Source organism: Melopsittacus undulatus, chromosome 8, assembly GCF_012275295.1.
Source record: "Melopsittacus undulatus isolate bMelUnd1 chromosome 8, bMelUnd1.mat.Z, whole genome shotgun sequence".
Classification (NCBI taxonomy): Eukaryota; Metazoa; Chordata; class Aves; order Psittaciformes; family Psittaculidae; genus Melopsittacus; species Melopsittacus undulatus.
The window spans coordinates 53,200,155-53,226,484 of NC_047534.1; the positions used below are offsets into that span (position 1 = coordinate 53,200,155).

The 26,330-nt window shown below is 48.8% G+C and overlaps 1 protein-coding gene across 5 annotated transcripts in view; it reads right to left on the reverse strand.

The window, feature by feature from the left end:
* Positions 1–26,330, reverse strand: part of HDAC4 (histone deacetylase 4) — a 205,378-nt gene that overhangs the window by 156,670 nt on the left and 22,378 nt on the right. For all 5 annotated transcript variants that reach the window (XM_034065128.1, XM_034065131.1, XM_034065129.1 and 2 more), the window contains exon 2: positions 22,579–22,827. In XM_034065128.1, the coding sequence (XP_033921019.1) occupies positions 22,579–22,600 (22 nt within the window). In that variant the 5' untranslated portion in view covers positions 22,601–22,827. The remainder of the gene's footprint in view (positions 1–22,578; positions 22,828–26,330) is intronic.

Genomic DNA, 26,330 nt, shown 5'->3' on the forward strand with positions numbered 1-26,330 from the left:
AGCTCTTTGAGGTTTAGGAAACCATCAGCATCCCGAACAGATTTAGGAAGGCCAGAACTGAATCTTGCATTGTTTTTGGCTTCGTGCAGGAAATGAGCTTTAATGACAACCTGCAGTTAGCTCCGTAGTGATTTGCTTTCTGCTTCATTGACAGCAATGACAAGACTTTATTAGCAGGGCTAAAATTAAAACCAAACCATTTTTCCCCAGCTGCAAAGAATGCTCCAGCATTCCCTGACACCTCCTGAAAGGAGACAATAAAAAAGCCATTTCAAAGCAACTCCATCACCTCTTTGTATCGCTTAGCCCACATTAAGGACTGTACTATGCACACCCATGACCACAGATGGAGATGAAGTGCTGTGACAAACTACTGTCCTAAAGGGATACGTATTGTCATATTCCAAACAAATGGAGGATTTCTAACTTGGAAAACCAGCAGGAGCATATCAAAGGGAAGGCCATTTGGGCAATATGGATTCTGACTTTGCTCAATGCAATTTCACATAGCCCGGTTACTACCCTTAAGAAAAGCATCGGAATAGATTGAAAGATTTATGAGAATGAGAAGTGATGACCATTTAAACTGCTGTCCCCATATTTAACACCTAAACCCCACACAAGTGATGCTCCCGGGTGGGGAGTGAGGGAAAACACTGCTACCATAGTTTAAGGTTGAGGAATCTAAAGCCACCCTCCTGAGTGTGAAACAAGAGTTTGCTCAATATCATCCCGATGACTTTGTCCCTCACTGCTTCCCAATCAAGATCATTACTGAACATCATCCCAGACCGGCTTGGGTTGGAAGGGACCTTAAAGCTCATCCAGCTCCAACCCCGGCCATAGGCAGGGACACCTTCCACTGGAGCAGCTGCTCCAAGCACCTGGCCTTGAACACTGCCAGGGATGGGGCAGCCACAGCTTCTCTGGGCACCCTGTGCCAGCACCTCAGCACCCTCACAGGGAACAGCTTCTGCCTAAGAGCTCAGCTCAGTCTCTCCTGTTCTGGCAGGTTCAAGCCATTCCCCTTGGCCTGTCCCTACAGGCCCTTGTCCCAAGCCCCTCTCCAGGCTTCCTGTAGCCCCTTTAGGCATTGGAGCTGCTCTCAGGTCTCCCCAGTGCGCAGCAGAGGGGAGCATCCCCTCTCCGACCTGCTGCTCACTCTGGGGCTACAGCCCAGCACACGGCAGGGCTCAGGCTCTGGATGCTGCAGCTCAGTGCAAGGTACCCACCACTGCACTCAGCCAGTCACTCACCCCGCAGGACCTGATCGACACAGCCTGGTTACACACAGTTGCTCCGTGCTCATTCCCACTGCTCCTGCATCTCCGCTGATGGAAGTGCACTTGTCAGTGCAGCAGCTGCTCCCCAGCACCAGCAGCAGCTGCAGGGGCTGTCCCAGGGAGCTGGAGGTGAGGCTGGGGAAGATGCTCAGAGGATGCAGCTGCAGAGCTTGCACATGCAGCTGGATGCGGGCACAGATGAGCTGTCATCTCTTTGCACACTATTTTGCTGCTATAGGAAAAAGCCACAAAGCCAGTTCTCTTTTTCCCTTGCTGTATCCTTGGTTTTTGGGGTATCTGGATGGTAAGCATGGCATCCAGACTCTGCTCTCAGAAAAGACAGCCCAATTCCTTTCCAAGCTGTTACTTCACTAAGTTATTACTCTATACATTTATCCTTACCTTTCTGCACCTTTACATAGAAGACACAGCAATATTGTCCCCAGGGAGCAAGCACAGTGTGCCCAAAGCTGACCACCCCTCTCTTTTCAGTGCCATAGGACTGTAACATCCTCCTCTGTGGGGCTGTGAACCAGCCTGGCCTTGTGCAGGACTAAACCTTGGATGTGGAGAGAAGAGTTTCACTTCTTAAGGCTCTGGAAATCCACACCAGGAGAAAGAAGATGAGCCCCTTTGTGCAAGAGACTGCTGCTGCTCAGGCTGGAGCACCAGGAAGAGCTGGTGACCATGCAGAGATCAAGGGGTGAGGTGGTCAAAGGTACCTGATAAACCCATTCGGTGATAACATAAAAGTACCAGAACAAGAGCTAAATGGGCCTTTGCAATTAACACCACTCCCCAAGCAACATGAGATGCTGACAGCCCCACTTACCTCCCCAGCCCCTTGGGGGGAGAAAAATAAGCAAAGAATCAACAGAATCAGGGACTCCTTCGGGTTGAAGGGACCTTAAAGCTCCTCCAATTCCAACCCTTGGAGCAGGGTGCTCCAAGCTGTAAGGTCTTCTTAAGGAGCCTTCTCCAGGCTGCCCCAGCCGAGCTCTCTCAGCCTGGCTCCAGAGCAGAGCTGCTCCAGCCTTGCAGCATCTCCATGGTCCTGAGGAACACTGCTCATCACTGGGCTCCACTTGGACATCAAGCTGTTGACCATAGCTCTCTGAGTGTGACCATCCAGTCAGTTCCTTATGCACCAAGTGGTCCATGTATCAAATCCATGCCTCTCCAGTTTAGGGACAAGGATGCTGTGTGGGTCGGTGTATTTTGTATATATAAGCAGTAGTAATTCCCATGTACCACAAAAACCCCATTACCCTCTGATAAGGCTTCAATTCGAAGACAGAACCTTGTATTTACCAAACAGCTTGCACAGATGTCAGCAAACCGCCCCATTCCACATCCTTTTCCTGGTCTTGGCCCTGCAGAGCTGCTGCAGGGAGCTCTCAGCTCCTCAGGCCATTGAGCTCAGCAGCAGAAGACAGCTCTCTGCATCCATCCCAGCAAGGTGGGGTTTCCCCCCTTCTTCCAGGGATGATGAAAGGTTCATTTATTCAGGCCCCAAGTACAGAGAGCTCCAGCTTACCTGGGAAAGCTTCCCATTCACCACAGGCGAGCGGAGCTTGCAAGACATGAATGTCTGGTTTATGAACATCTGCACTCCATGAATGCAGAGTAAGAGGTTTATAAATGTGAGGGTTGTGCACACAGGCAATACATTATATCTCTAAGGAAAAAACCCCCACGAGATGCAAAACAGCACCAAAGCCTAAAGCAGCACTGGTCTGGGATCATACTGCCTCATCTCCTAAAACCCACAGCAGAATGTCCCTACCTGCTCCCCATGTGACAGCTCTCCAATACACCCTCAATGTACATCACGGCCCCAAATTCATCCTATGCCAGGTGTGCCATGGGCATCCAATGCATAGATGACAGCCTCACCTTGTGGAAGCCTGTCCCATGCTCTACTGAGTAACACACCCCAAGGCATACAGATCCTCACGTGAGAGATGGGTGGTATAAGCATACCCTTAATCACAGAATCCCAGACTGGTTTGGGTTGAAAGGGACCTCAAAGCTCATCCAGTCCCAACTCTACCCTCACAGGGAAGAGCTTCTGCCTAAGAGCTCAGCTCAGTCCCCCCTGTTCTGGCAGGTTCAAGCCATTCCCCTTGGCCTGTTCCTACATCCCTTGTTCCAAGCCCCTCTCCAGCTTTCCTGCAGCCCCTTTAGGCACTGGAGCTGCTCTCAGGTCTCCCCTTCAGGAGCCTTCTCTTGTCCAGGCTGCCCCAGCCCAGCTCTCTCAGCCTGGCTCCAGAGCAGAGCTGCTCCAGCCCTCACAGCATCCCAATGGCCCAGAGCAGACATCCAACCCAGTACCCAAAACATCCCAAACCAACTGCACTGCCTTATTCCACAGAGGGATCTTTTCCCTGCAAAACCCTTCCCACACCACAGCAGTTTATAGCCCAAAGTCTGAACAACATAAAGAGGGGGAATTTTAAGCTGTAAATGAGCTGTTGCTGCTCTGGATCCTCCTCCAAGTGTGCTCAGCTGCACTCACAGCAAAGCTCCCCTCTTGTCTCACCATTGTAACCTCCACCTGTGAGCCAGAGCCCTGCCACTGCAGATCCTGGTTTCTGACACTAACATGGAGAGTTAAGGAATGACATTGCACATTCCTGCTTTACTGAACTCCCTTATGTAGCTGCACCAGAGCAAGAGCCCAGTTCTATACAGATACAAACAATTACACTGGCAATACACACTGCTCCTAACAGAAGAACTTCAAAGAAAAGTATTGCTTCTCTGACCCTTCATTTCAACTGCATACATGGCCTATAAAAGCTACTTGAGGGAAATCTTAGGCTCTAGGAAAAGATTTTAGATGGGAGCACTTACAGAAAACTACAGGGCAATTTTCCATACTGTCTCTGTAGAATATCCATTACCTGCCTCTTAACAAAGGCATCCAGTGCAGGCCCATACAGGCTCATACCTGATGCTATGGTTGCCTTAACATTATGGATGGACTCCCCAGGGGAAGTTCAGCACCGTGTGCCAGTGCTCTTCTCCACCAAGGCAGCATCACACCGCAGGGACCTTCATGGCAACATAAAGGCTGCCCAGGGCAGGGCTGCAGTCACCATCGCTGCAAGTGTTCACACACAGTGCAGATGAAGCTCTCAATGCCATGGGGTAGTGGTGGCCATGGCAGTGATGGACAATGGTTGGACTGGATGAGCTTAAGGGGCTTTTCCAACCATATGGAAAATAAAGCCCCACTGGCCCCTCAGTATCAAAGCAGAGCAGCAGAAAAGCACGCCAGGCTTCAGGAATAGGAAGGACAAGGACACAGCTGAGCAGAGATGTTCCTCATTCCTCTCACAGCGGCCAGAAATATCCCCATTTGTGTAAATACAGCCTTAGTCAACAGGGTGACAAACCCGTACCGAGATAAATGTCACAGGCTGACGTCAGTGCCGGAGCAGCCTAATCAAAGTTCAGCCTTTGGCTATTTTTAAACCCCAAAGTATTTTTCTCTTTCAAAAATACCAACAAAAAAAGGCAGCACTGAAACTCATCCTCACAAAAATCCCCTTCTGCAAAGTCTCCATAGCATTAAACCAGAGGATTCCTTCCTCTCTGGAACCACAGACATCAAAGCGAAGCCCCCGAAACCATCCCAGGCCATGGGGCGCTGCACTAGAAAGCAGAAGATAAGGATTTGGGAACGTGCACAGCCCAGATTGGCACTACCAGATACTTTGTATTGGAAACTTACCCAGACAGGTTAAAAATAACAGGGTGCAGGCCTGGGGCTGTGCTGAAGGTCGCTGCCAGCACAACTGCTGTTGGAGCTAGAGCTGCTGGAGACGTGCGACACAGGAGTCATAGTAGTTGTGTTCCCAGCAAACACCGTACAACCAGTTCCCTTGGCTGGGAGTTATGGTCATGGAGGTTGGTCACAACCAACGCAGTGCCACAGCAGGGGAATCAAGCCCAACATCCACTTGGATTGACTTGTGTGCCTTCTTAAAACGAGGCGTCCACCAGGTTTGATTGCAAAGAGTCATTGTTGTCTAGCAGCACACTCTGGCCAACATTCCCGTTACACATTCCCATGGTTTTAAGCCCCATTAGCACAGGATCCAGTTTCCATAATGGCAGAGCAAGCACAGCACAAGGGGTTTATATGGACCAAGCCACAGAGCTTCCCAATTCCTGGCCTTGTAGAGTACCAGCATAGAAAGAACATCATTACCTTCAGAAAGGTGCCTTTGTAAGTGAGCTGGACCAACATCCACAGTAACTAACCCAAGGGGACGGTCCCCACTGGGCTTTATGGTCTCCATTTGGAAAAGAAGCAATTCAAACCAGGAATGCCTGATGCTGCCTTCAGCTCTGTTGGATGGGACTTGGAGCAAGCTGCTCTACTGGAAGATGTCCCTGCCCATGGCAGGGGATGGAACTCAATGAGCTTGAAGGTCCCTTCCAATGCAAACCTTCTATGGGATTCTATGATTCTATTTAAGGATTTCTTGAAGTTATCTATACTTAACAGGTACATGAGGATACTGCCTTCATTAAAGACTTATGGTACTTGGTCTCTGTGAGGGAAAAAGCCTGTTTAGCACCCAAGGTGCTGTGCACAGCAGCCACGCAGGGAAAGCTGTCAGTGCAGAACAGACTGATGCTCATGCAGTGCAACATCAAAGCTTCATCCGTAACATATAGAGTGGATGGTGAAGCAACATGCCAAGAGGAGCTCTGCATCAGGGGTGCCAAACCCAGGCTGCAGGATGCAGCACAACAACCAGGAGGTTAGGGAAAAAGAGAGAAGGATGGAGGCAAATTCCTATCAGCCAACATTCAGTGAGATCACAGACAGGCCTCGACTTGTGAAGGTGAAGATAGCTGTTTATCGATTTCTTCCTTGACCAAGGGGTTGCCTTATTTAATAGAAGCCAGCAGAGATAAACCCCCTGGATAAACGAGCAGTGGAAGAAGCCATTTCCCCAACAGAAAGAATCAATGCTTATCCATTTTCTCTTTTATCCTCCTACTCACACGGTGAATTGAAGAAACAGAGCTAACCACAGCTCCCATCTGCTCTGCTCCCAGATGTTTCTTCAGCTCGAGAAACCAAGGCAGAGCCTGCCCCAACCCAACCCAAACCAATGGGGTTTTCCTTCTAAAGGGTAAGTCAAGCAGCTCCAGGTTGGTAAGTGCACAGCTCGGAGCATACACCCCGCGGAGGTGTTCTCCTGGGACAGAGCTTGTCCAGCTCATCTTCAATTGGAGCTGTGGATCCAGAGGCACACACAGGCTTTAATGACATGAGAGAACACAAGCACTGAATAACAAAGTCTTTAAGCAAGAAGCACGCTGAGAGCTCTGCATCCCCTGCAGCACTTTCCCAACACCACCACCCCCCCAACAACTAATAAAACTCCCCATTTCGGGTGCAGGGGGTGGAATACAAAGTCCATTTACTGTAATACTCACAGATGAAGGATTGTAATTGCTCTGCCTTGACATCTGGTTTCTATTTCGCTCCCATTAGATCAGATGACATAACAAACAGATGATGCACCAGAGCTCGCAGAGTTCTGCTGCGAGTCTCGCTGTTTACATTCTTGTTCATAGAAATGTCAGCTATGCCACACACAGCAAAGGCATCAAAGCCAAAGAAGCAGTTTTCAAAGGGAAAAGTAACACAGGGATGGGTATTTTTGGAGGGGGGAGGAGGACGGATGGGTTTAAATCCGTATATAACATCTCCCGTTGCACAATCCAGTTTTAGACACTGATTCTGCACACTGACTGTGGACAGTTTATGTGAACAAGCCACAGGGAACACACCAGTTTACACCCTGGTGTAACAGTTAAGTAAGTGTCAAATGTAAGGATGCAAACACAAATACCACCCTGCCCTGTCACATTACTTTTATCTAACCACATGCAAATCCACATTGCCCATGTCCCCCCTCCACCTTCCACTCTGGGTCTGTAAAGTGATTCTTTTTAAGCCACTTCTGCTGTCACAGTGATTCACAGCCTGAAGAGCATCCAGCAAGCAGGTAACTTCCTAAATCAGACACCTACTCTGCTGACCTTGGCCCTAAAACCACATTATGAGCCTTCTGAGTCAACAGCACATCCTTCCTTCACCGCAATTCAGGAAGCTATGCAGCTGGGAGGAAGCTGCTTCAGCTGAACGCAGGTGACCTGCAGGCAGCAGTGAGCTTTCACTCCATCCTCCCTGCACAAAGCCTGTTCCATGGCTCACGGGAATAGGACAGGTGTGTTTGCAGCCCAGAACCCTCGTCCTATGTGCTGGGTGTACCCCCAGAGCATGAGCTCAAGGAGGGGATCCTGCCTAAAGGGGCTGCAGGAAACCTGGAGAGGGGCTTGGGACAAGGGCCTGGAGGGACAGGCCAAGGGGAATGGCTTGAACCTGCCAGAACAGGGGAGACTGAGATGAGCTCTTAGGCAGAAGCTGTTCCCTGTGAGGGTGCTGAGGCTCTGGCACAGGGTGCCCAGAGAAGCTGTGGCTGCCCCATCCCTGGCAGTGTTCAAGGCCAGGTTGGACACAGGGGCTTGGAGCAGCTGCTCCAGTGGAAGGTGTCCCTGCCTGTGGCAGGGGTTGGAGCTGGATGAGCTTTAAGGTCCCTTCCAACCCAATCCAGACTGGGATTCTATGACAGGATCACACACAACCACTCACAAGAACTAATTACCATTTTCCTCTGCACAAGCCCACTCACAGGAAATTCTGGATGATGCAGGAACCCTTTGATACCTGAAGACTGCAGTGAATAACACCGCAGGCAGCTCCTCTTTCCAGCACCCTATTAAAAGGGGTTCAATCACATGCAACTCACTCCTTTGCGTACTCACCTACTGTCAGGCTTGCAGGTGCTTTGAGAAGGGACCAAATGCTCATTTTCCACATTTACAAATGACAAAAAACCTTCTAAAATGACTTTTTCTTTACCCTGTCTGTTCCGTAACAGCTTGGGTTTGGTCTGTAGGACAGGGAGCCCTGACATCTGAACCAACCTGATAAGAGCAGCTACAAGATGCCCATGTTCTGGCTTGGGAAAGAGCTGCCAAGGCTCCCTGCAGATGGGACCTCTTGGAGGAGGAGGTTTGTGACATTTAAATTGGAGCCAAATAGGAATATAATAAAAGCCTTGAGAGATAATCCCCTTAATCCCTTTGGATTTCCAAAGGCCAGTTACCGGCTTTTCTCCTCACCTTACTCTTACATACGCACCCATTGACATTACATAGTGTGCAGAGGGCGTCTGAAGTGTTGAAGGCATTAGGAACAGGCAGACAAGTGGAAAACTACTCCCAAATACCAGTTTTAAGAAGCAGATCCCTCAGGTGCTACAAGTACCTGCTGACACAGAAGCAAAACGGGTGTTTTGGTGGCCAGAGAACCCCTTCTGCCCATACCTGAACTACTTTAACATGAAGCACCGAGCAAAGCAATTAATAGCATTAATCTTGGAACATAAAGACTGGATGAGGTGTATTCAACTTCTTACCCTCTGAAGGTATCCACACTGGACGAGGCTCTTAGCAAGCCCAGAGGAACTACCTGAAGGAGTGGTTTAGGGGAAGACAGAAAGCAAAGGGAGGACAAAGGGAAGACAAAAGCCAAACCAACACCACTTCCACATCAGGGTTGCATTACATGCCTAAACCAACTGAACTGCACCAGCTCCCTTACGAATGTAAGCAATCCCTGAGGTTGGGGGTATTGCTCGGTGTTTTTTGGTACTTTGCTAAGGCAAAGTTTACAATTGAGGTAGAAATCCCAGCCTGGTTTGGGGTTGGAAGAGACCTTAAAGCTCATCCAGCTCCAACCCCTTGCCACGGGCAGGGACACCTTCCACTAGAGCAGCTTGCTCCAAGCCCCATCCAACCTGGCCCAGATTTACTCACTCCTGCTTAGACATCATTGCCTGCCTTATCTCCTGCCCTGTGCTGATGTTTATGCTGGTGAAGGAGTTCAAAGCAGTGCGTTTGCTTTGAATACCTCCCTCCTGCACACAGGGGGGAGCAGGCAGCAAAGGGGGGTCCTCTCCAAAGCATCAGCACACAGCCCTAGTCATAACAAGTCCTCGAGCACACCAAGGGCAGAGCAGTGCAACTCCACAGGGAGGATGGAGGAGGCTCCATCCCATGCTTCCTGGCATGTTTATTTAGGACAGCATGAGAAGAGGGGCTCTGCGGCTCCGACTCTTCCAGAGGCCAAGCTGAACAAGCTGCTCCTTCGGCACCCAAGTTTTAAGTGCTTATTCATTCCTGCTTGTCATCTGCAAGCAAGCTACTCCTCCATTCATTCCCGACTGGCAGAATGCAAATGCGTAGTGCAGAAGCCTTCACTTTTACTATTAGGAATGATGCTATTTTTGCCTTTAAGCCTCCAGTATCACAAATCACAGATCCTTCACACGCATCACCCCCGGGCTCCCTCCACTCTGCTATTGTGTCTTGCAGAGCTGTAGGTGTTTTCCTCCCATAGCTTTACTTGCTGAGAGCAAGCAGGAGCGCGTTGTGACATCTGGCTGCTCGGCACCGCAGCGGCAGCCTTGCGATGAGCTGCATGTGTGATGCTCTGTACAACTGCTTAGCTATAGGCCAGGCTAAGGCACAGGGAGCCAGCAAACCACAGTGACAACACGGCTGTCACAGACTGCCTGATGTGTGCTTAACCCCCTCCCCATGACCATCACCTTTCAGCAGTGCCACAACCATTGGCCATCAGACCAATGTTTTCTGCCCTCTCATCTGTTTCCACCAGCACTGAGTGTTCACTTCTGCTCCAACGCCAGACAAAACATCCTCAAGCTGCCAGCACACTCCTCCGCCGGCACAGCCAAGGGCATCCTGCAAAGGTCAGCGGTCTGAAGGATCTGCACAAGGGATCACAAAGCCCTGCGAGCAGGTGATGCTTGGAATGAGACACTGCTCCATACTTGGATGTTTCAGGGGTTGTTCTCCTGGAAAGAGGTCCACAGCAGCAAGGCGGTTGGGGGAACCCACACTGTTGAATTCATCGTCTTGGCAGCTAAAGAAGGGCTTGAATTAGGATGTGGAGAGTAGCACAGTGCCTGCAGCCCACCATTCACTAGCAGGGCTGCCTGTGTTGAAGGTGTCCAACACCTCTGACCGCATCTGAGACATGAATCAGGTCATGGGGAAACTCCAAGCCAGGTATTTTGTAATGAAAGGAATCAGCAACCAGTGAAAGTGTCCAGCAGGCTCCACTGGTTCCCATTTGGGAAGAGGAGACACCCAGGTCTGACTCTTCCTCCCTGCACACAAAGGTATCCTCTGCACCGCTGAGTCAGCAGAACCGCCGGCTTGGAAGCAGCAGAGTGGTAAATAAAGGGGATTAGGACAATAAATCACTTCGACTTTGCCAATACAAAGCATGCATTAACAAACCCGGATGTTATTAACAACTTGCAAATGTGACAACAACAGGCGAGCTCACAGACACCATGAAAATACAGTCTTGCAGGGAAACAGGAGGAAAAACCCAACATTGAGTGAATAATGAGCATTCTGCCTCCTTCAGAATAAGAGCCAGTTCCAAGCTCAGTGCCAGCAGTTTCTAAACGCCACTTGCTACTTAGTGCAAAATCATTCCAGTTGAAGACACTGGAGGGGGAAGCTCCTCCAAGTAGTCCCATACTTGTTACTTGCAGGAGAATAAAGGAGTTTCTAGCATGACGAGTAATTGTACTCATACTTTCCTAAAGCCACAACTACATCCTATGTTAAACCACCTACGAGCATCATTATTTCACTACAAAAACAAGAGCCTTCTGCAGAGCTTTGGCACACTGAGGAGCTCAAAGAGCAAACCACAACACTGGAAGCACACTGCTTTCCACCAGCCCTGCTCCCAGCTCACCTGCACCAGGAGGGACTATGGGCTGGCAGAGCCCAGTTCCTGTGGCTGATGGACAGGGCTTGAAGCAAGCTGCTCTAGGGGAAGGTGTCCCTGTCCATGGCATGGGTTGGAACTGGATTGGCTTTAAGGTCCCTTCCAATCCAAACCATCTTGATTCTATGTTTCTATAGGGACTGACTTTCAATGGAAGGTATCTATTAAGCAGCAGTGTCATCTACCCTTGCTTTGAGCCCATCACACCCAGAGCAATGCACTACTAACTCATTAGCTAAGCAAAGGCTGTATTGTGTGTGTGTCCAGTTCTAACCTGCTTATTCAGCAAGTCTTGTTTCTCTAGTTGGTGTCTAGCTGGCCAAACCCCATAAGTTTATACAGCTACTGCTAGAAGCACCCTGCCATACACTGTGTATGCTGTGATGGCACTATCAGCATGCTGGATGCTCCAGTGAAGACTGGTTCCACAGCAGCCATCAGACAGAGCAGTACTTCTCAGAGGTCACCTCTTGGACTTCAGGCAGGTCAAAGAAATGACTTCATGTGTAATGGCCAGTGCTGGGCACCTTCAATCCCTGCCCAAAGCTCCCAGAACCAACCATACCATGTCCTGGTCTGATTAATATGGGTGCTTAATCTCCAGCTCTTCAGTGACCAGTTGCTGGGGAGAGGAAAGCAAAGCCCACCTCGATGTAACACAGCATTACTCAGCAATCACTGAGCTCTTCTCTAGCCCAACATCACTTGTCACCTATACCACAGACCACACTGATACTACTCCATTTACCCAAAGGCATGTTAGACACATGAAACAGGGGAAATGAGTGTGATGAGCAGGATACAACACCCTGATAGGGCTGCACAGCCCCAAGGAATGACCTTGAGCCAGCAGAGACAGGAACACCCTGAGGCAAACAGGAGCTGTCTGTACCCACTGCAGAGGAGGTCTCTGAAGCAAAAGGTGATGCCATCGTCAAACAACTCTCTCACAAGCTCAGGCTGTCATACCCAAGGTGGAATTAGGATAGACATACACACATGTGAATACACACAACCCTACATCCCCCAGCCAACTCAAAACAGCCTTGCTCTGTCTAACAGCATCAGATACTCCTGAGCAGGCTCCTTCTGCCAAGATCCTCTGACTCAGGCGAGGCACAGGCTCATTACAGGAACACAACCATTATATCATACAATGGTTTGGGTTGAAAGGACCTTAAAGCTCATCCAGCTCCAACCCCTGCCACAGGCAGGGACACCTTCCACTGGAGCAGCTGCTCCAAGCCCCTGTGTCCAACCTGGCCTTGAACACTGCCAGGGATGGGGCAGCCACAGCTTCTCTGGGCACCCTGTGCCAGCGCCTCAGCACCCTCACAGGGAACAGCTTCTGCCTAAGAGCTCAGCTCAGTCTCCCCTGTTCTGGCAGGTTCAAGCCATTCCCCTTGGCCTGTCCCTACAGGCACTTGTCCCAAGCCCCTCTCCAGGTTTCCTGCAGCCCCTTTAGGCACTGGAGCTGCTCTAAGGTCTCTCCTTAAGGAGCCTTCTCTTCTCCAGGCTGAAACTTCCCTGCAAGAACCAAAACAAGACTGTGTCTGTATAGTCAGACTGCAGTTACTGTGATGGGCAAAACAGTCTTTAAACCTAGAGTCCATCATCTCTACACACTAATTTAGTGTACATAGTGTGCATAGTCCTGCCTCCATCAGCAGGACAACACTTCAGAGCATTCAGTCATTTCAAACACCTCCCATTTCCACTTGGCTCCATTCCTGCCTGCAGGAACACTGTCAACCCTACTGCTGCGTTCTGCAATGGCTGAAGCCAGCTGCTCCAGCAAAGCAGCAGCTCTTCTGGCCCAGCTGCAGGCACCCACAGCACCCCACAACCCAAGTGTCACAATGTGTCACCTTCTGCCACAGCTTATCCCAGTATGGACAGCAAGGCATGGGTTACATTTGGGGCATCCTGGTCACCACCAATAGCAAACTTGTTGCAGAGAGGGATTTACACAGAGGAAAACAAACAAATCCAACCCAACAAAACCTCACTGCTCTTTGCAACAGGAAAAGCAACCTGAAGAGGAGTATTTGCATTACTGAGCTTTGGTTTCCTTTCAAAGGAGAGCAACTGGATCTGTTACCTGAGCCAGGCGCACAGACAGCAGTGATGGATACACCTGAAACGCGCTGTCATCCTGGCAATTAAATCCGTGTCTTCATCCTCCTACCTAATAAATACAGGCACTGCATTGCCCAAAACTTCATCTCTACCCTATCTTTAACATCTACCAAGTCATTTACCAGGTTTCTTACGTTCTTGAAGGGCTCAGCACCCGGTTTGCACAAGAGCTGTTCAAATGGCTTTAGAGAAAGATGCTTTTACCCAAGTGCTAGAACACCTAAAGATCAAATAACTGTTGCCCAATGACTTTGGGCAATTCTCCCCAAACCATCCTGTTCTTTTGTGCAGTGCCACCCATATTCTCCATAAGGAAAGCACACATTGGTTCAGCTTGGAAGAAGGACCAGAAGAAAGGCAGCAGCTCAGGAGTGAGCCTTTCCAAAGGGACCAAATGTGAGGTCTCGGACTGGCTCAGAAGCCACCCCAAAGGTGGGGAGCACCAAGCAGACACAGCCATGGAACATCGCAGATGCTCTTCTGAGCTCAGCGGCCTCTTCAAACAGCAGCCTTGGAGCAGAGGATTGCAGCAGTCAAGCACTGAAATCACGGATACACATCAGGATAGCAAGAGGTAAGGAGGTGTGAGGAGCACCTAAATCCACTGAAGAAAACCCACAAAGCCTTGAGCATCAGGGTCAAGCAGGCTGGTGATCTTCATACCAGCAACTGAAGTATGGTGAGAAAGGCATTTGGCTTGCTCAGAGCTGTGAACACACAAACGCATCAGGCAGAAGCTCTTCCCTATGAGGGTGCTGAGGCACTGGCACAGGGTGCCCAGAGAAGCTGTGGCTGCCCCATCCCTGGCAGTGCTCAAGGCCAGGTTGGACAGAGGGGCTTGGAGCAGCTGCTCCAGTGGAAGGGGTCCCTGCCTGTGGCAGGGTTAGGAGCTGGATGAGCATTAAGGTCCCTTCCAGCCCCAACCAGGCTGGGATGCTGTGATTCTAATTCAGAGCATACCCAAATGTTTGTCAACGTGAACTATTGCTACGTTTGCTGAGCTCACCCTGTCTCACATACATGTGGGGCAGGCAGAAGTGGTGACCCTCCAAGTTGGCTCTACCTGCTGCAATGCTGGGTATTAAGAAGTGAACCACTGGCCAAAGTCCCATGAGCTATTTCAAATAGCTCCTGCAGGAAGCTTCAGTTGAGAACAAAGCCAAAAAGGCAAGAACCTTTATGGCAGCCTGAATGAACAGCATCACCCCTACCTGCCAAGAAGCCATCATGCTAAACCTGTCAAGAGTGAGGAGCCTGCAGAACAGGCCTTCCACCTGCTGGAAAGAAAGTAGACAGGAAGGAAAGACAAATCTCATGCCAATCTGATAGTTGCTGCTGGTAGGGAAGAGATGCCAAAGCCCTTCTTCCAGGTTTAGGAAGCTGTAGGAATCACATGCCTTCTCCTGGCAAAGGTTGGGTGAGACCAGTGGTACCTGACTGCGAATAAAGCGAGTACTCGGAGGTTTCGGGATCAGGGAAAGATGTCAAGGATGCAATACTTGGATGGACTATCAGAGTTGGGTCTTATTCTTGGTCTGGGTTATTTTTGCATGGAGTATTAATCTAGTTCAGGTTTCTGCCTTCTCCCAGGGCAGCTCAAGTGGTTTATAGACCATGAGCACACTAGTGTGAGAAGAGCTTTCAACTAAGATGTTTCTCTTTACAGCCAGCATGGAACATAGGGCACAGTTAAAGGAGGGAGGGCAGGTTGTTTAACTGGAAAGCTCAAGTTCTGAATGCCCAAACATAAGAAGCAAAACCAAACCAAACCTCATTCTCAGTGGATTATCTTCAAACCACTGTAAGGGTTTGCTGCCTGAAGAACTGTCCATTGATCAGAAATACTGCAACCAACTTTATAGAAGTGGTAAAACTGCCTTTGGATCTCCACAACTCCACCAGCTGAGGAAGCAGAGCAGTGACCACATGTCCAAATAGCTGCATTGATCTTGGTCTACGGAGCAGAAGGTGAAACCTGGCAGCAAAGAGTCATTACACAGCAGTTCATGGACAGCACCATTGAGTGAAGCATGGCAAAACACACAGCCCAGCGAGTCCAGTGCCAAGAGCAGCACAAACCCTCACCCCAAGGCTCATGATTCTTCCTATTCAATAAAGCCTGATGGGGTTACACCACTCCAGCAGCCACCTTCCAGGACAAAGTGGTTACCTGGAAGCAAGGCTGGTATTCAAAGCTCACAGACTACACCTCACTCCACTTACAACTCTCCCTGTAAAGCTATTTCTGTGCTTTGGCAACCCAACAGCTCCAGATGCCATGAATACAGAGATTCCCAAAGAGTGGAAGAGTCAGGATTGAGAGGAGTTGATTTTTAAGTGGTTTATTTGAACTAATCTCTCCTTTCCCCAGCATCGTGATGGCAGCCCCACCACTGAGCTGTGGCATAGTGAAGGGTTCCACTATTCCCCTCTACACAAGCAACTCCAGCTTACCCATAGGCTTGGTAGCATTCAAGGCCAGGTTGGACACAGGGGCTTGGAGCAAGCTGCTCCAGTGGAAGGTGTCCCTGCCCATGGCAGGGGTTGGAGCTGGATGAGCTTTAAGGCCCATTCCAACCCAAACCAGGCTGGGATTCTAAGATCCTTGCATAATGTCCTCTACAATGCATGGCTTCACAACAGAGCTGATGGTGCTGCATCAAAATTGAGTAGATCAGATACAAACACTGCAACGATTAAACCCAGCCTGTGGATTCCCTGCAAAGCCAAGGAGGATTAACAGTGCCCCACTGAACCCCCCCATGGTAACACTCAGAAGAACTGGTGCCACCAGTTGTACCACCTTCAAGCTGAGTCTCTCCATCAACGCTGGCTGACAGGCAGACAAGGAAAGGCTTTCACAGTCATAAGGACACACTGCACCACTGCTTAGGAAAGTGAAATAACCACAGAGAAGCAGCTCAGCATCACTTTATGAAGAGACTTAGCTTCAGAAGTACTGAATACAGATGTATTAAGTAGCAAATATTCCCAATTATGGTCTTGATATACAAGATACTTGTCCCTTCAGCAGACAGTAGTGTGGGTAGGATGCCAGGGAACCCATAACCTATGGAGCAAGGTGAAGGCAGAGCATGCCCGTGCTAGAAGGTTCACAACCTGCACAGATAGCGTTCCAGGGTATTGATTGTATTGCTGGGCTGGGTCTAGTCCTGAAAGGGCTTTTACAAAGTGCTTCTCTGGGTTTTCAGCATTAAAATAGAAGCTTGAATCATGCTTGAAGTTGAAGACCAAACTGTTACAGTCAGCACAGGCTGTTTTTGGTTCAAAGTAGATATTAAGTCATCTTGATTGCCTTCCATTTGAAAGAGATGACGGGGAGACAAGGGGATCTCCGAAAAGCCCATGAGTATTTCTGTGCATGTAAATCCATGTTCAAAGGGTGCAAAGTTTAATATTAGCTTCACCCTTTGGAAAGACTCAAACCTTGCTTCAACATCACAGTCTTATCATCAAGTGTGAGAGTGGCTCCCAGGGGAATCATGGGGAGATGTTGGGTATTCCAAAGCAGACAAGGGCACTGCAGGTAAAGCAGCTGATTTCCCCAGTAACTGATGAACACTATTTTGATCTCGGTAATAGAAACAGAACCTTTTAAAGATCTGCTGATAGACTATAATTAGGTTTCTAAAAGGAAGAATGAATTCCATGCCTCATTTCTCAGTATCAAAGATGCTAACGGAGATTCACTTGTCTGTTCTCTTCTTGCAATGGTGTCACTGGAGCCATGGCCCCTGCCCCAGCCAGCCTCCAGCTCCCAAACACAAGGGAAAGGAAGCTCTCAGAAGCAACGGAGTATGTTCTCCTTTAGCAGTGAGGGTAAAGCAGTACCTGCCAAAGCACAGGTAAGCACACAGCCAAAGTCCTAAAGGATGACAAATGCCACATGTGGCTGACAGCCTTCTGAGAAGAAGTGGATTTTCTGCCCCTGCTCTTGAACCTCTTTCAGGACCAGTGGGTGACTGAAACGTTCCTTCACCACCAGCTCTGTCCTCACAGAGCTGACCACATCAAAGGCACGTAACCAAGCTCAGCAGTGCGAGAGCCCGGCGTGAAGGCAACAAACTAAATACCTTGAAAGACATGCTGAGAATATCCACCTTGGTACAGTCCAGTAACTAACGTAAGATATGAGATACAGCTCAAATTCAGGTTGACCAAAAGTGAGTAACCGAAATGTAGTAACTGTATAGAAAAAGGCTCTTCTCCTTTCCAAGCGAGGTGCAGGGTCCCAAGGACCATCTCAAACAGCATCATCCACCTTTAAAAGCGCAACCTGTTTGATATACTTTTCCTACCCTGTACCTCATTCCAAACAAGCCAGAGTTCTCTGCCTCTCATCAGCAGTACCTGCTTCTCATCTTGGCACTGCAGGACACATCACAGGCTAAAACACCTACTTCAGAAAGGGGCTTTTAAAGAATTCCAAAGTGCAAAGAACTGCATTTAAAGCAAAAGTAGGAGTGAGAGGAGCATACTTAGCAGGGACACTGACCTAGGAGGAACTAACTTGAACCTCAAGTTGAAGCACAAAACAACTCTTCTCTTTTGAGGATACAATAAAAACCCTTGCACAGGAAGTCTCACCTATTTGATGCTCCAAAGAGTGAAAACTTCACAGGTTTCATGGTATCAGCCTTAAAACTTCCAAGGTCCTCAAAATGATACAACTGTTCTTAGAGGAAATCCAGGACAGGTTCCGCTTACATGATCCCATGATATATAAGCAGCAGAACGCAAGTGGAATAGGTATTCTATCATAGGCTGAGGAAAGAAAAGCATACAGAGACGTGCCCTGTTCATATCTACAAGGGCTTTCAGCTATTCTAACCAAGCTTCTTACTGCCAAGACCTTGTTGCTGAGTGTCCTTCCCAACCAAACCCCAAATCTGGGGGACCAACCTGCTGAAGACAATAGCGTCAAGGTATAGCAGCAGCTTGTGCTATTGAGTTCCTAGTCCATATGCTGAACACTTAACCTACTGCTGTAAAGAACAGGCATCAGAATTCCTTCTAAGGAGCTCCTCTTACCTCTGCTGAACCTGCCAAAGAGTTGAACCTTACCCCCAGACTTGAGCTCCCCATGAAGCACACACATGGCAGTGTGAGAGGAGGAACAGGTCTGGAGAAATCTTTGTATTTCTACTAAAACATTAATGTAAAGACAGCCTCAGAAATCACGAGGTTCTGCCTATGCTCACTACCAGTAATATTTTACTAAGAGCCTGAATGCCCAGCATAGAATAACCCAGCCATAATAAAGCAGACAGGTAGAAGCAGCAGGGTTACACCATCCAGATGTTCTTCCAGAGGACAGCCACCAGGTATCAGTTGTGCCCCAGCCTTGCTAAAGGAGGCCTGGAAAGGACTCCTCTAGTCCTTATGTTTCTTTAAAGAACGCTCTTGCCCCCGGATTACTTACAGAAGAGGCATCCTGAGTGCCAGAAAGTAGGTCAGTGTCATTTAAAGCCGCTTTGAAATGCATCTGCATTGAAACTTCTTCATCTTTCCAAAAGAGAAGGCATAAAATATTTATTGCCTGGTGCAAACTATTGGAGACACTCCCAAGGCAAGCTCTGAAATGGCTTTGCACGCCTCATTGAGCCATGGCCTGGGAAAGGAGAGGGGCTCCTTGCATACAGCAGATAAAGCATCACCACCACACACAAGTACTCATGAGCCCAGCAAATCACAGCACGTGAGATGCTCGGCTCCCCATGGTGTGGGAGCAGGGAGCGTGCTGCTTCCTCTGGTATCTCCTCTCAGGCTTTATGATGCTGCTGCAGAGTTGTGTGTATCCGAGAGGCAGCTCATTCTCCAGCTTCAATATTCCTAATTATCAAACATTCAGCACTTCCAAATGGAAATGAAACGTGCAGCGCCATGAGAGCAGCGTGGAAGGGAGAATGGAGCATTTGCATTCCCACTGGCTAATCCCTGCAAGATGACATTTCACAAACAAAATGCTTCATTGAACATGGAGATTTGCAGCTTTTACAAAGGAAAGTGAACTTTAAACAAATACAAATCAGTTGAGTGATTAACTTCAAGTGTTTGGGCTTTTTTAAGCTGATCTTTATGTAGAACTAGTATCAGCAGAACAATCTTTCCTGATTAAAGAACCAACTGATAGTGAAACTCAAGGCACTGAAAGGGGGGGGGGGGGAAGTTCAAGGCGACCACAAGAAATCATTTAAGGTCAGTGGGGGGAACACACACATACCAGCGCTGACTGGGTTGTGAGTAACATGAGCAGCATCAGCACCACAGGTTACCTAAGGTAAGCATAAACTCTGGGCAACGGAATAGGTTAAGCAGTGAAACTAAACATGCTTTCCCCTGAGCTTTGCCATAATCCTCCATGTTATCTTAATTAGCCTCATTTTCTTAATTATACTTTGCAGCAACTTGATGTTTTATAGCGTGATTTCAGTGTAGTTCCCCCCCACACACACTTTGTTCCAGTGCTGTGCCAAAAGCCAAAGGGCGCATCATGCCTCTGAGCTTCATCTCGACCAAGTCTTATGCAGCTGCATGGGAAAGCCCATCCTGCCTCCCACCCCTTCGTCCTGCCCCTCTGCTGTGCTCTGGGGAGACCCCCCTGCAGTCCTGATCCAGCTCTGGGGCAGCAGCACAAGAGGGACCTGGAGCTGTTGGAGTGAGGGGAGGCCATGGGAGATGCTGTGAGGGTTGGAGCAGCTCTGCTCTGGAGCCAGGCTGAGAGAGCTGGGCTGGGGCAGTCTGGACAAGAGAAGGCTCCTGAAGGGGAGACCTGAGAGCAGCTCTATAGATCTACATCCTACATCTGTGGCTCAAGACAGATTGATTTACCTATTGGAAGTTATTGAGGACTAACTTTTCCCACCTACGTATTCTTACTTCTGTCGAAGTTAGGTCTTACTCTCTGAGAAAGTATAGTCCAAACAGAACAAAAGAAGGGGCAGTGCTGGGGGCAGAATGAGGGGGCAAACTCATACTTAGGTAACTTAGTCATCTCCATATCACTTTGCTCAGTGAGAACCCTTCGGGACCCACCATTTCTCACCACTGAGTTTTGCACATGAGAAGGCAGGAAAAAAAGGGGAAAGAAATGAAGAGCACCCCACTTCCATTCATCTCCACTGCAGTAGTTTGATAGCATGGCTCCTAAAACAGCCCACGAGATTAGAGAAGAAAGCTTGTACCCACTGAAGCATGGCTTAACAGGCTCAAGTTAAGCCAGAGCCTTCTCTTAAACCATGGCCATCATTAGCAAGGATTACCTGTAGCCATGTAATCAAAAGAGCTATCAGAAGTGACAGGCGAAGTTCAGACATCAGCTTTGGCAAGGCTTGGAAACTGTTTCTACCTATTACTATACAACTGGCTCTAAAGCAGAACCAAGCAGCCAGAATACCACAAGACACTGGGTACCTGATCATTATACACTAGTTTCAACTCAGTGCTTAGAACTACAGGCAAAGGAAGAACCCAACACATAGGAAGGGCACAGTGAATGTTTCTCAACAGCATTTGATGAGATTTAAGACTTTGTGGAGGTTGAGAATATGCTCAGACAAAGCCTACCTGCAGAACACCATTCTATGGCTCTGTAACAAACAGATCAGCTTGTCCAGAACCACATCCAGCCTGGCCTGGAATGTCTCCAGGGATGGGGCTTCCACCACCTCTGCGGGCAACCTGTGCCAGTGTTTTATCACCTTCATTGTAATGAATTTCTTCTTCCTCACATCCAGCCTCAATTTCCCTTCTTTTAGTTCAAAATCATCGTTTTGACCCTTTAAATGATCTCCAGTGGAGCAGTTGACAACGGGCCTTGAGTTTCTATCGCACTCCCTTCACATCTATAGGAAATGTAAGCTGTGTTTCCAAATACAACTGCAATAGTTTCTTTACATTTGAGAGGGTTAACTACAAGAGCAGGCAAGCCTTTCCCCTATTAGTAGTCTTACATTCTACCACTCACTCAGTAATCACACCTGCAATCCTTACTGAGCCATCGCATCTGTCGCTCCATGCTCTTATGTGACAAGGGCCAAGAAGGTTTAGAAAGAGAAACATAGGAGAGCATACATTGGTCCAAGGCCACCCAGCACCTCCCTGGGTTTGGATTACACCAGCCATAGCAGCAAGATCCACTGCAGTTCCAATGGTCCTGCATCAACAGAACAGCCTCACAAAGGACATCCCCCTTTCCCAAGTGCCTGGAGAGCTGCTCCTGAACAAGTAAAGCACTATCAAGTTTGCTGGGGTTTGAATACAGGTATATATTGCACCTATGCCACCCCATTTCTTGCTTCCCAGCTCTCCAACCCAAACAGGCTGCTGGAAGGAATTGTGAAGCTAATGTTACCCACAAACAGTTCCTTGAACCTTAGGAGCTGTTTGTTGGCTTTTAACACTTCAGCTTTATTAGACTGATTAAACTCAAGTCACAAAAGTAATCTCTCCAAGGCATAGTTGAGTCCTGTCACATGCCTGTTGTTGGATTACTTTGCTTCCCTGCAGCCATCTTCTTCTACCATAAACTGCAACAGTCAAAGCAGGCACATGAGAGCACAGCAAACATTCCTCTTCCAAAGCACTACCTCACAAAGCTCTGCCTAAAGTTACCCCAAGCTCACTAAACACTAACATAGAGGGCAACTTTAAGCAAGAAAGCAGGTAACTGAGGCTCTTCCAGATCCTCTTGACAGACAGGAATGCAGTTTTGTAGTGATGAATCATGACTTTAAGTTACAAGGCACATAAGGGATGCTCTCCCCCAGACAACACTGAGATGGATCAACTGACTCTTGTTGCAACAAAACTATTCTCCCCTACTAAAAGGTCCTTTAAAAGGCAAAGAGTTTCCTTGGGTATCACTAAAGACGCACCAGCAGAACCATGACCGTTCCTTAGAGGTACACTACAGACCATAAAGACTCATCAGCATAGACCTAACAAACCGAACATCTGGTTATCTCCAAAGACACCTCCAACGTTCAGTGACGTGTAATGCAACAGTCAGAACCCTTAAAAGGCAGGATTTCCTTGGCACTCTGCTAACAGCATCCCAGTCCTCCATCGAAAGGCCAAGGCAGAGTTTTACACAAAGCACAAGGAAAGGAACTGGATTATCATTGGAACCCAACAACAAGCCTCTTCATGCAAGAAACACATGGTGTTTTGCTGCTGTAACTGCATTTCAAGTGGGTTCACCCTTACCTGGATGGCTTTGGGAGCTCATTGCTGGTGACGTCAAGTCCTTTGGAGACGGGATTGGAGCCGGAGCAGTTTCCACGCAAGTCCCAGCAGCTCGAAAGAGCTCCAATGTTTCACCAATACATAGAAATGGGAAGTAAGGATTAAATCATGGCCACCTTATAAAATCCAGGGCACAGGGACATGCTGAGTTGTAGAGAAGTAATCCAATGGGGTGGCAGAGTCTCTTCTAATGGCTTTCAAACTGGGAACCTGCAATTAAAGAAAAGGATGCCTGCATTAGAGAATTAAGACTTACAACCATTTAATTACACACTAGACAATGTATTTATCCCCAGCAGATTCAAACTAGGAGACTATTGCAGGCTTTCAAGGTTGCAGAGAGCAATTTTCACGTAGGGAGGCAATTCTGATTAATAACCATAAAACTGGAGCCTAATATGTTAACAGCATTCAAAAGCAAGACTTCAACAATAAAACTCCAACTCCACATTGGAGCCTGAACAACCCAAACTTGCATGCGAATTCTCAGCCTCCAGCAGCACCATATGAAGTCACTTCGGTCCAACAGCTTCCATATTTCCCAAACCATATGTATGAGTGGTAACTGTACTGCAGGCATCTGTTCCCCAAAGAAGTGGAAAGAAAAACTCCTCGGTGCCAAGAAGCAGGATTGGAGCAGGAAGGAAAAAAATCCCACACAAGCAAATCCACTCCCACTCCAGCACATTATTAAGAAGCAACTTCAAGTTGCCCCAAGGGAAAAAATAAACCCACCGTTCCCTACTAGTTTTAAGGTGCTTATTAGAGGGAGGAAGGAAAAGGGGGTGGAAAAGACCACTGAGTAAGTACCCATGCCCATGAAATGAGAACAGCAGCAAGGCCAAGCTGGATGGGGTTGGGAGCAAGCTGCTCTAGTGGAAGGTGTCCCTGCCTGAGGCAGGGGTTGGAATTGGATGAGCTTTAAGGTCCCTTCCAACCCAAACCAGTCTGGGATTCTATGAAAGTAAAGTATGTCCTTTAAGCAAAGTATTCACTACCACAGGTTATTTCCCTTCTTTGTCCCAAAAAGTCCTAGAATCACAGAATGGTTTGGGTTGGAAGGGACCTTTAAGCTCATCCACTCAAGGAAGAGCTTCTGTCTCAGTCTCCCCTGTTCTGGCAGGTTAAAGCCATTCCCCTTGGCCTGTCCCTACATCCCTTGTCCCAAGCCCCTCTCCAGGTTTCCTGCAGCCCCTTTAGGCACTGGAGCTGCTCTAAGATCTCCCCTTCAGGAGCCTTCTCTTCCCCAGACTCCCAGCAAACAAACAACCTCTCCTGGACCCCAAGGATGATGCGTTGATGCACAGCCGGTACCTGGGGTTCCTCACAGCCCTGACAGGGCATTTCTGCCCTCCCAGCTTGGAGAACAAACCCAGTGTAGAACCAGCACTCCCGAACACACTCCACACATGAAGTCAGCCTGCCGGCAGAAGCAGACCAGTCACCCCATCCCAATGAATCCAGCTGACTCTGCTCAAAGCAGAATGGGGAGCACGCACCCCAAACTGCTCCACCAGCACATCCAAGGGTGTGGTGACCTCCAGCAAGAAGACAGCGAGATGGCTTGGGCGGGGGATGATGATGATGATGATGATGATGATAGTAACTACTATTGCTGCTTGCACAATGAGCATCTGTCCGCAACTTATCTGTACCATCTATTCTTGGAAGAGCTCTCACCAGGCTCAGATATTCATGTTCCATTTCAATAAGGCAGCAAAACCAGGTCAAAGACTTTAACTACCACCCACTGTCACTTATGGAATCACAGAATGGTTATGGTTGGAAGGGACCAAGCCCCTGCCCTAAGCAGGGAAAGCCTCCTCTAGACCAGGTTGCTCAAAAGGTAGATTTAGATTACACATTAGGCACAAATTCTTCCCTGTGAGGGTGCTGAGGCGCTGGCACAGGGTGCCCAGAGAAGCTGTGGCTGCCCCATCCCTGGCAATGTTCAAGGCCAGGTTGGACACAGGGGCTTGGAGCACCCTGCTCCAGTGGAAGGTGTCCCTGCCCATGGCAGGGGTTGGAACTGGATGAGCTTTAAGGTCCCTTCCAACCCAAATCCATTTGGGATTCCATGATAAGGAAACCAGATCTCCCAGGATAACGACAGCAGCCATTTCCCTACTGGTGTCACCACCAAACTAACATTCAGCCACCACTTGCACTGGTGTAAATGCTCTTTAATGAGACATTTCCCAAGTGGTCAGAAGTTATTGTCAGGCCCCAATTTGCCACAATTCTTATGTAAATCTGTCATTTTGCCACTACCTCACCAAACCACTTCTCCAATGAGGAGCAGCAGAACGCTGGTTACCCCTATGCCTGCTATATTTGCAGTTCCATAGGGTTTTGCAAGGAAATTCCCTCATTAAACAATAAAACAGGAAACAGAGGTTGTTCTACTTGTACCCCATTGCTTCCCAGGACCAAAGCAACCACCTCACACACAGCAGTGGGAAGAGCATCGTCTGGTGGCACACGAGCTCCTCGGGCATGGGCAAGGACCGAATCATGGCCATGACGAGCTGCTCGGGCAGCCTGCCCACTACTAACCAGATACACACTGTACGTGATGGGATGTGTTTGTTTACAGCAGCACAAGACTCTCATGAGTAACTTCGGAATCAGTTTGGCCAGACAGCTGCTTCCTTTCCTATGGGGAGCGGGATGGGAGGTACAGGAGTGGTGCAAGGAGCATCCCTGCTGTCTCCATGTGAGTGCCATGCTTGCCTGTTGGCTTAGGGAATTGTCTTGGCATCCAACAAGCAGTGGCACACTGACCATTCCAGCTTTGGCACTTCACCTGGAGGCCTCCCCTAGGTACAGCCCAAGAGCATTCGTGCATAAGCCTGTGGGGATGGCACGTTTCAGCCTACAGGGCAGAAAGGGTGAGTACAACAGCAGGCTAAACCAGGCAGGAGTCTAAAACACACACTCTTGGTTAACCAGGCGCAGCAAACAGGACTGGTATGATCAAGCTTATTCCTTCCTGAGTCTGGTTCCTGCTGGAAAAACTCTACAACAGAAGCACAAAGAGTAAAGGGACACCTTCCACTGGAGCAGCTGCTCCAAGCCGCTGTGTCCAACCTGGCCTTGAGCACTGCCAGGGATGGGGCAGCCACAGCTCCTCTGGGCACCCTGTGCCAGCGCCTCAGCACCCTCACAGGGAACAGCTTCTGCCTAAGAGCTCATCTCAGTCTCCCCTGTTCTGGCAGGTTCAAGCCATTCCCCTTGGCCTATCCCTACAGGCCCTTGTAAAGGTCCCCACCTTTGTCCACTTCAACTGCATGACCAGACTTGCCCCCCCAAACCACTCCACAACTCAGTTCTGCACCGTTCCTTTCACTTTCCAAGGCCACTTTTAGCCCACAGGGTATCCTGCCAGCCACTAAGAGACAGAACTGCATGTGAACTAGGAAATACAACTAATCCAGCAGTTTTCCAAGTCTGTTTCCATACATTTCTCAGCTACCAAAAGCCTTAGTAACAAGGAACAGAAACGTTCCAGTTCCGCCACACCAATGTTCTGACCAGTTCATGCTCACCTTCCCCTCCCCAGCCTCTTCCAGATGTGCCTCCCTCCAAGCCCTAAGTACAGATGTGCAGTACCCAGTCATTAAAGTCCTGGGCGAGCTCTCTTTGCAAAGCTCTAGTTTCCAGAGCTGAAATTGCTGCGGTACTTCAACCAAAGATAAACATCTTGGCCTAAG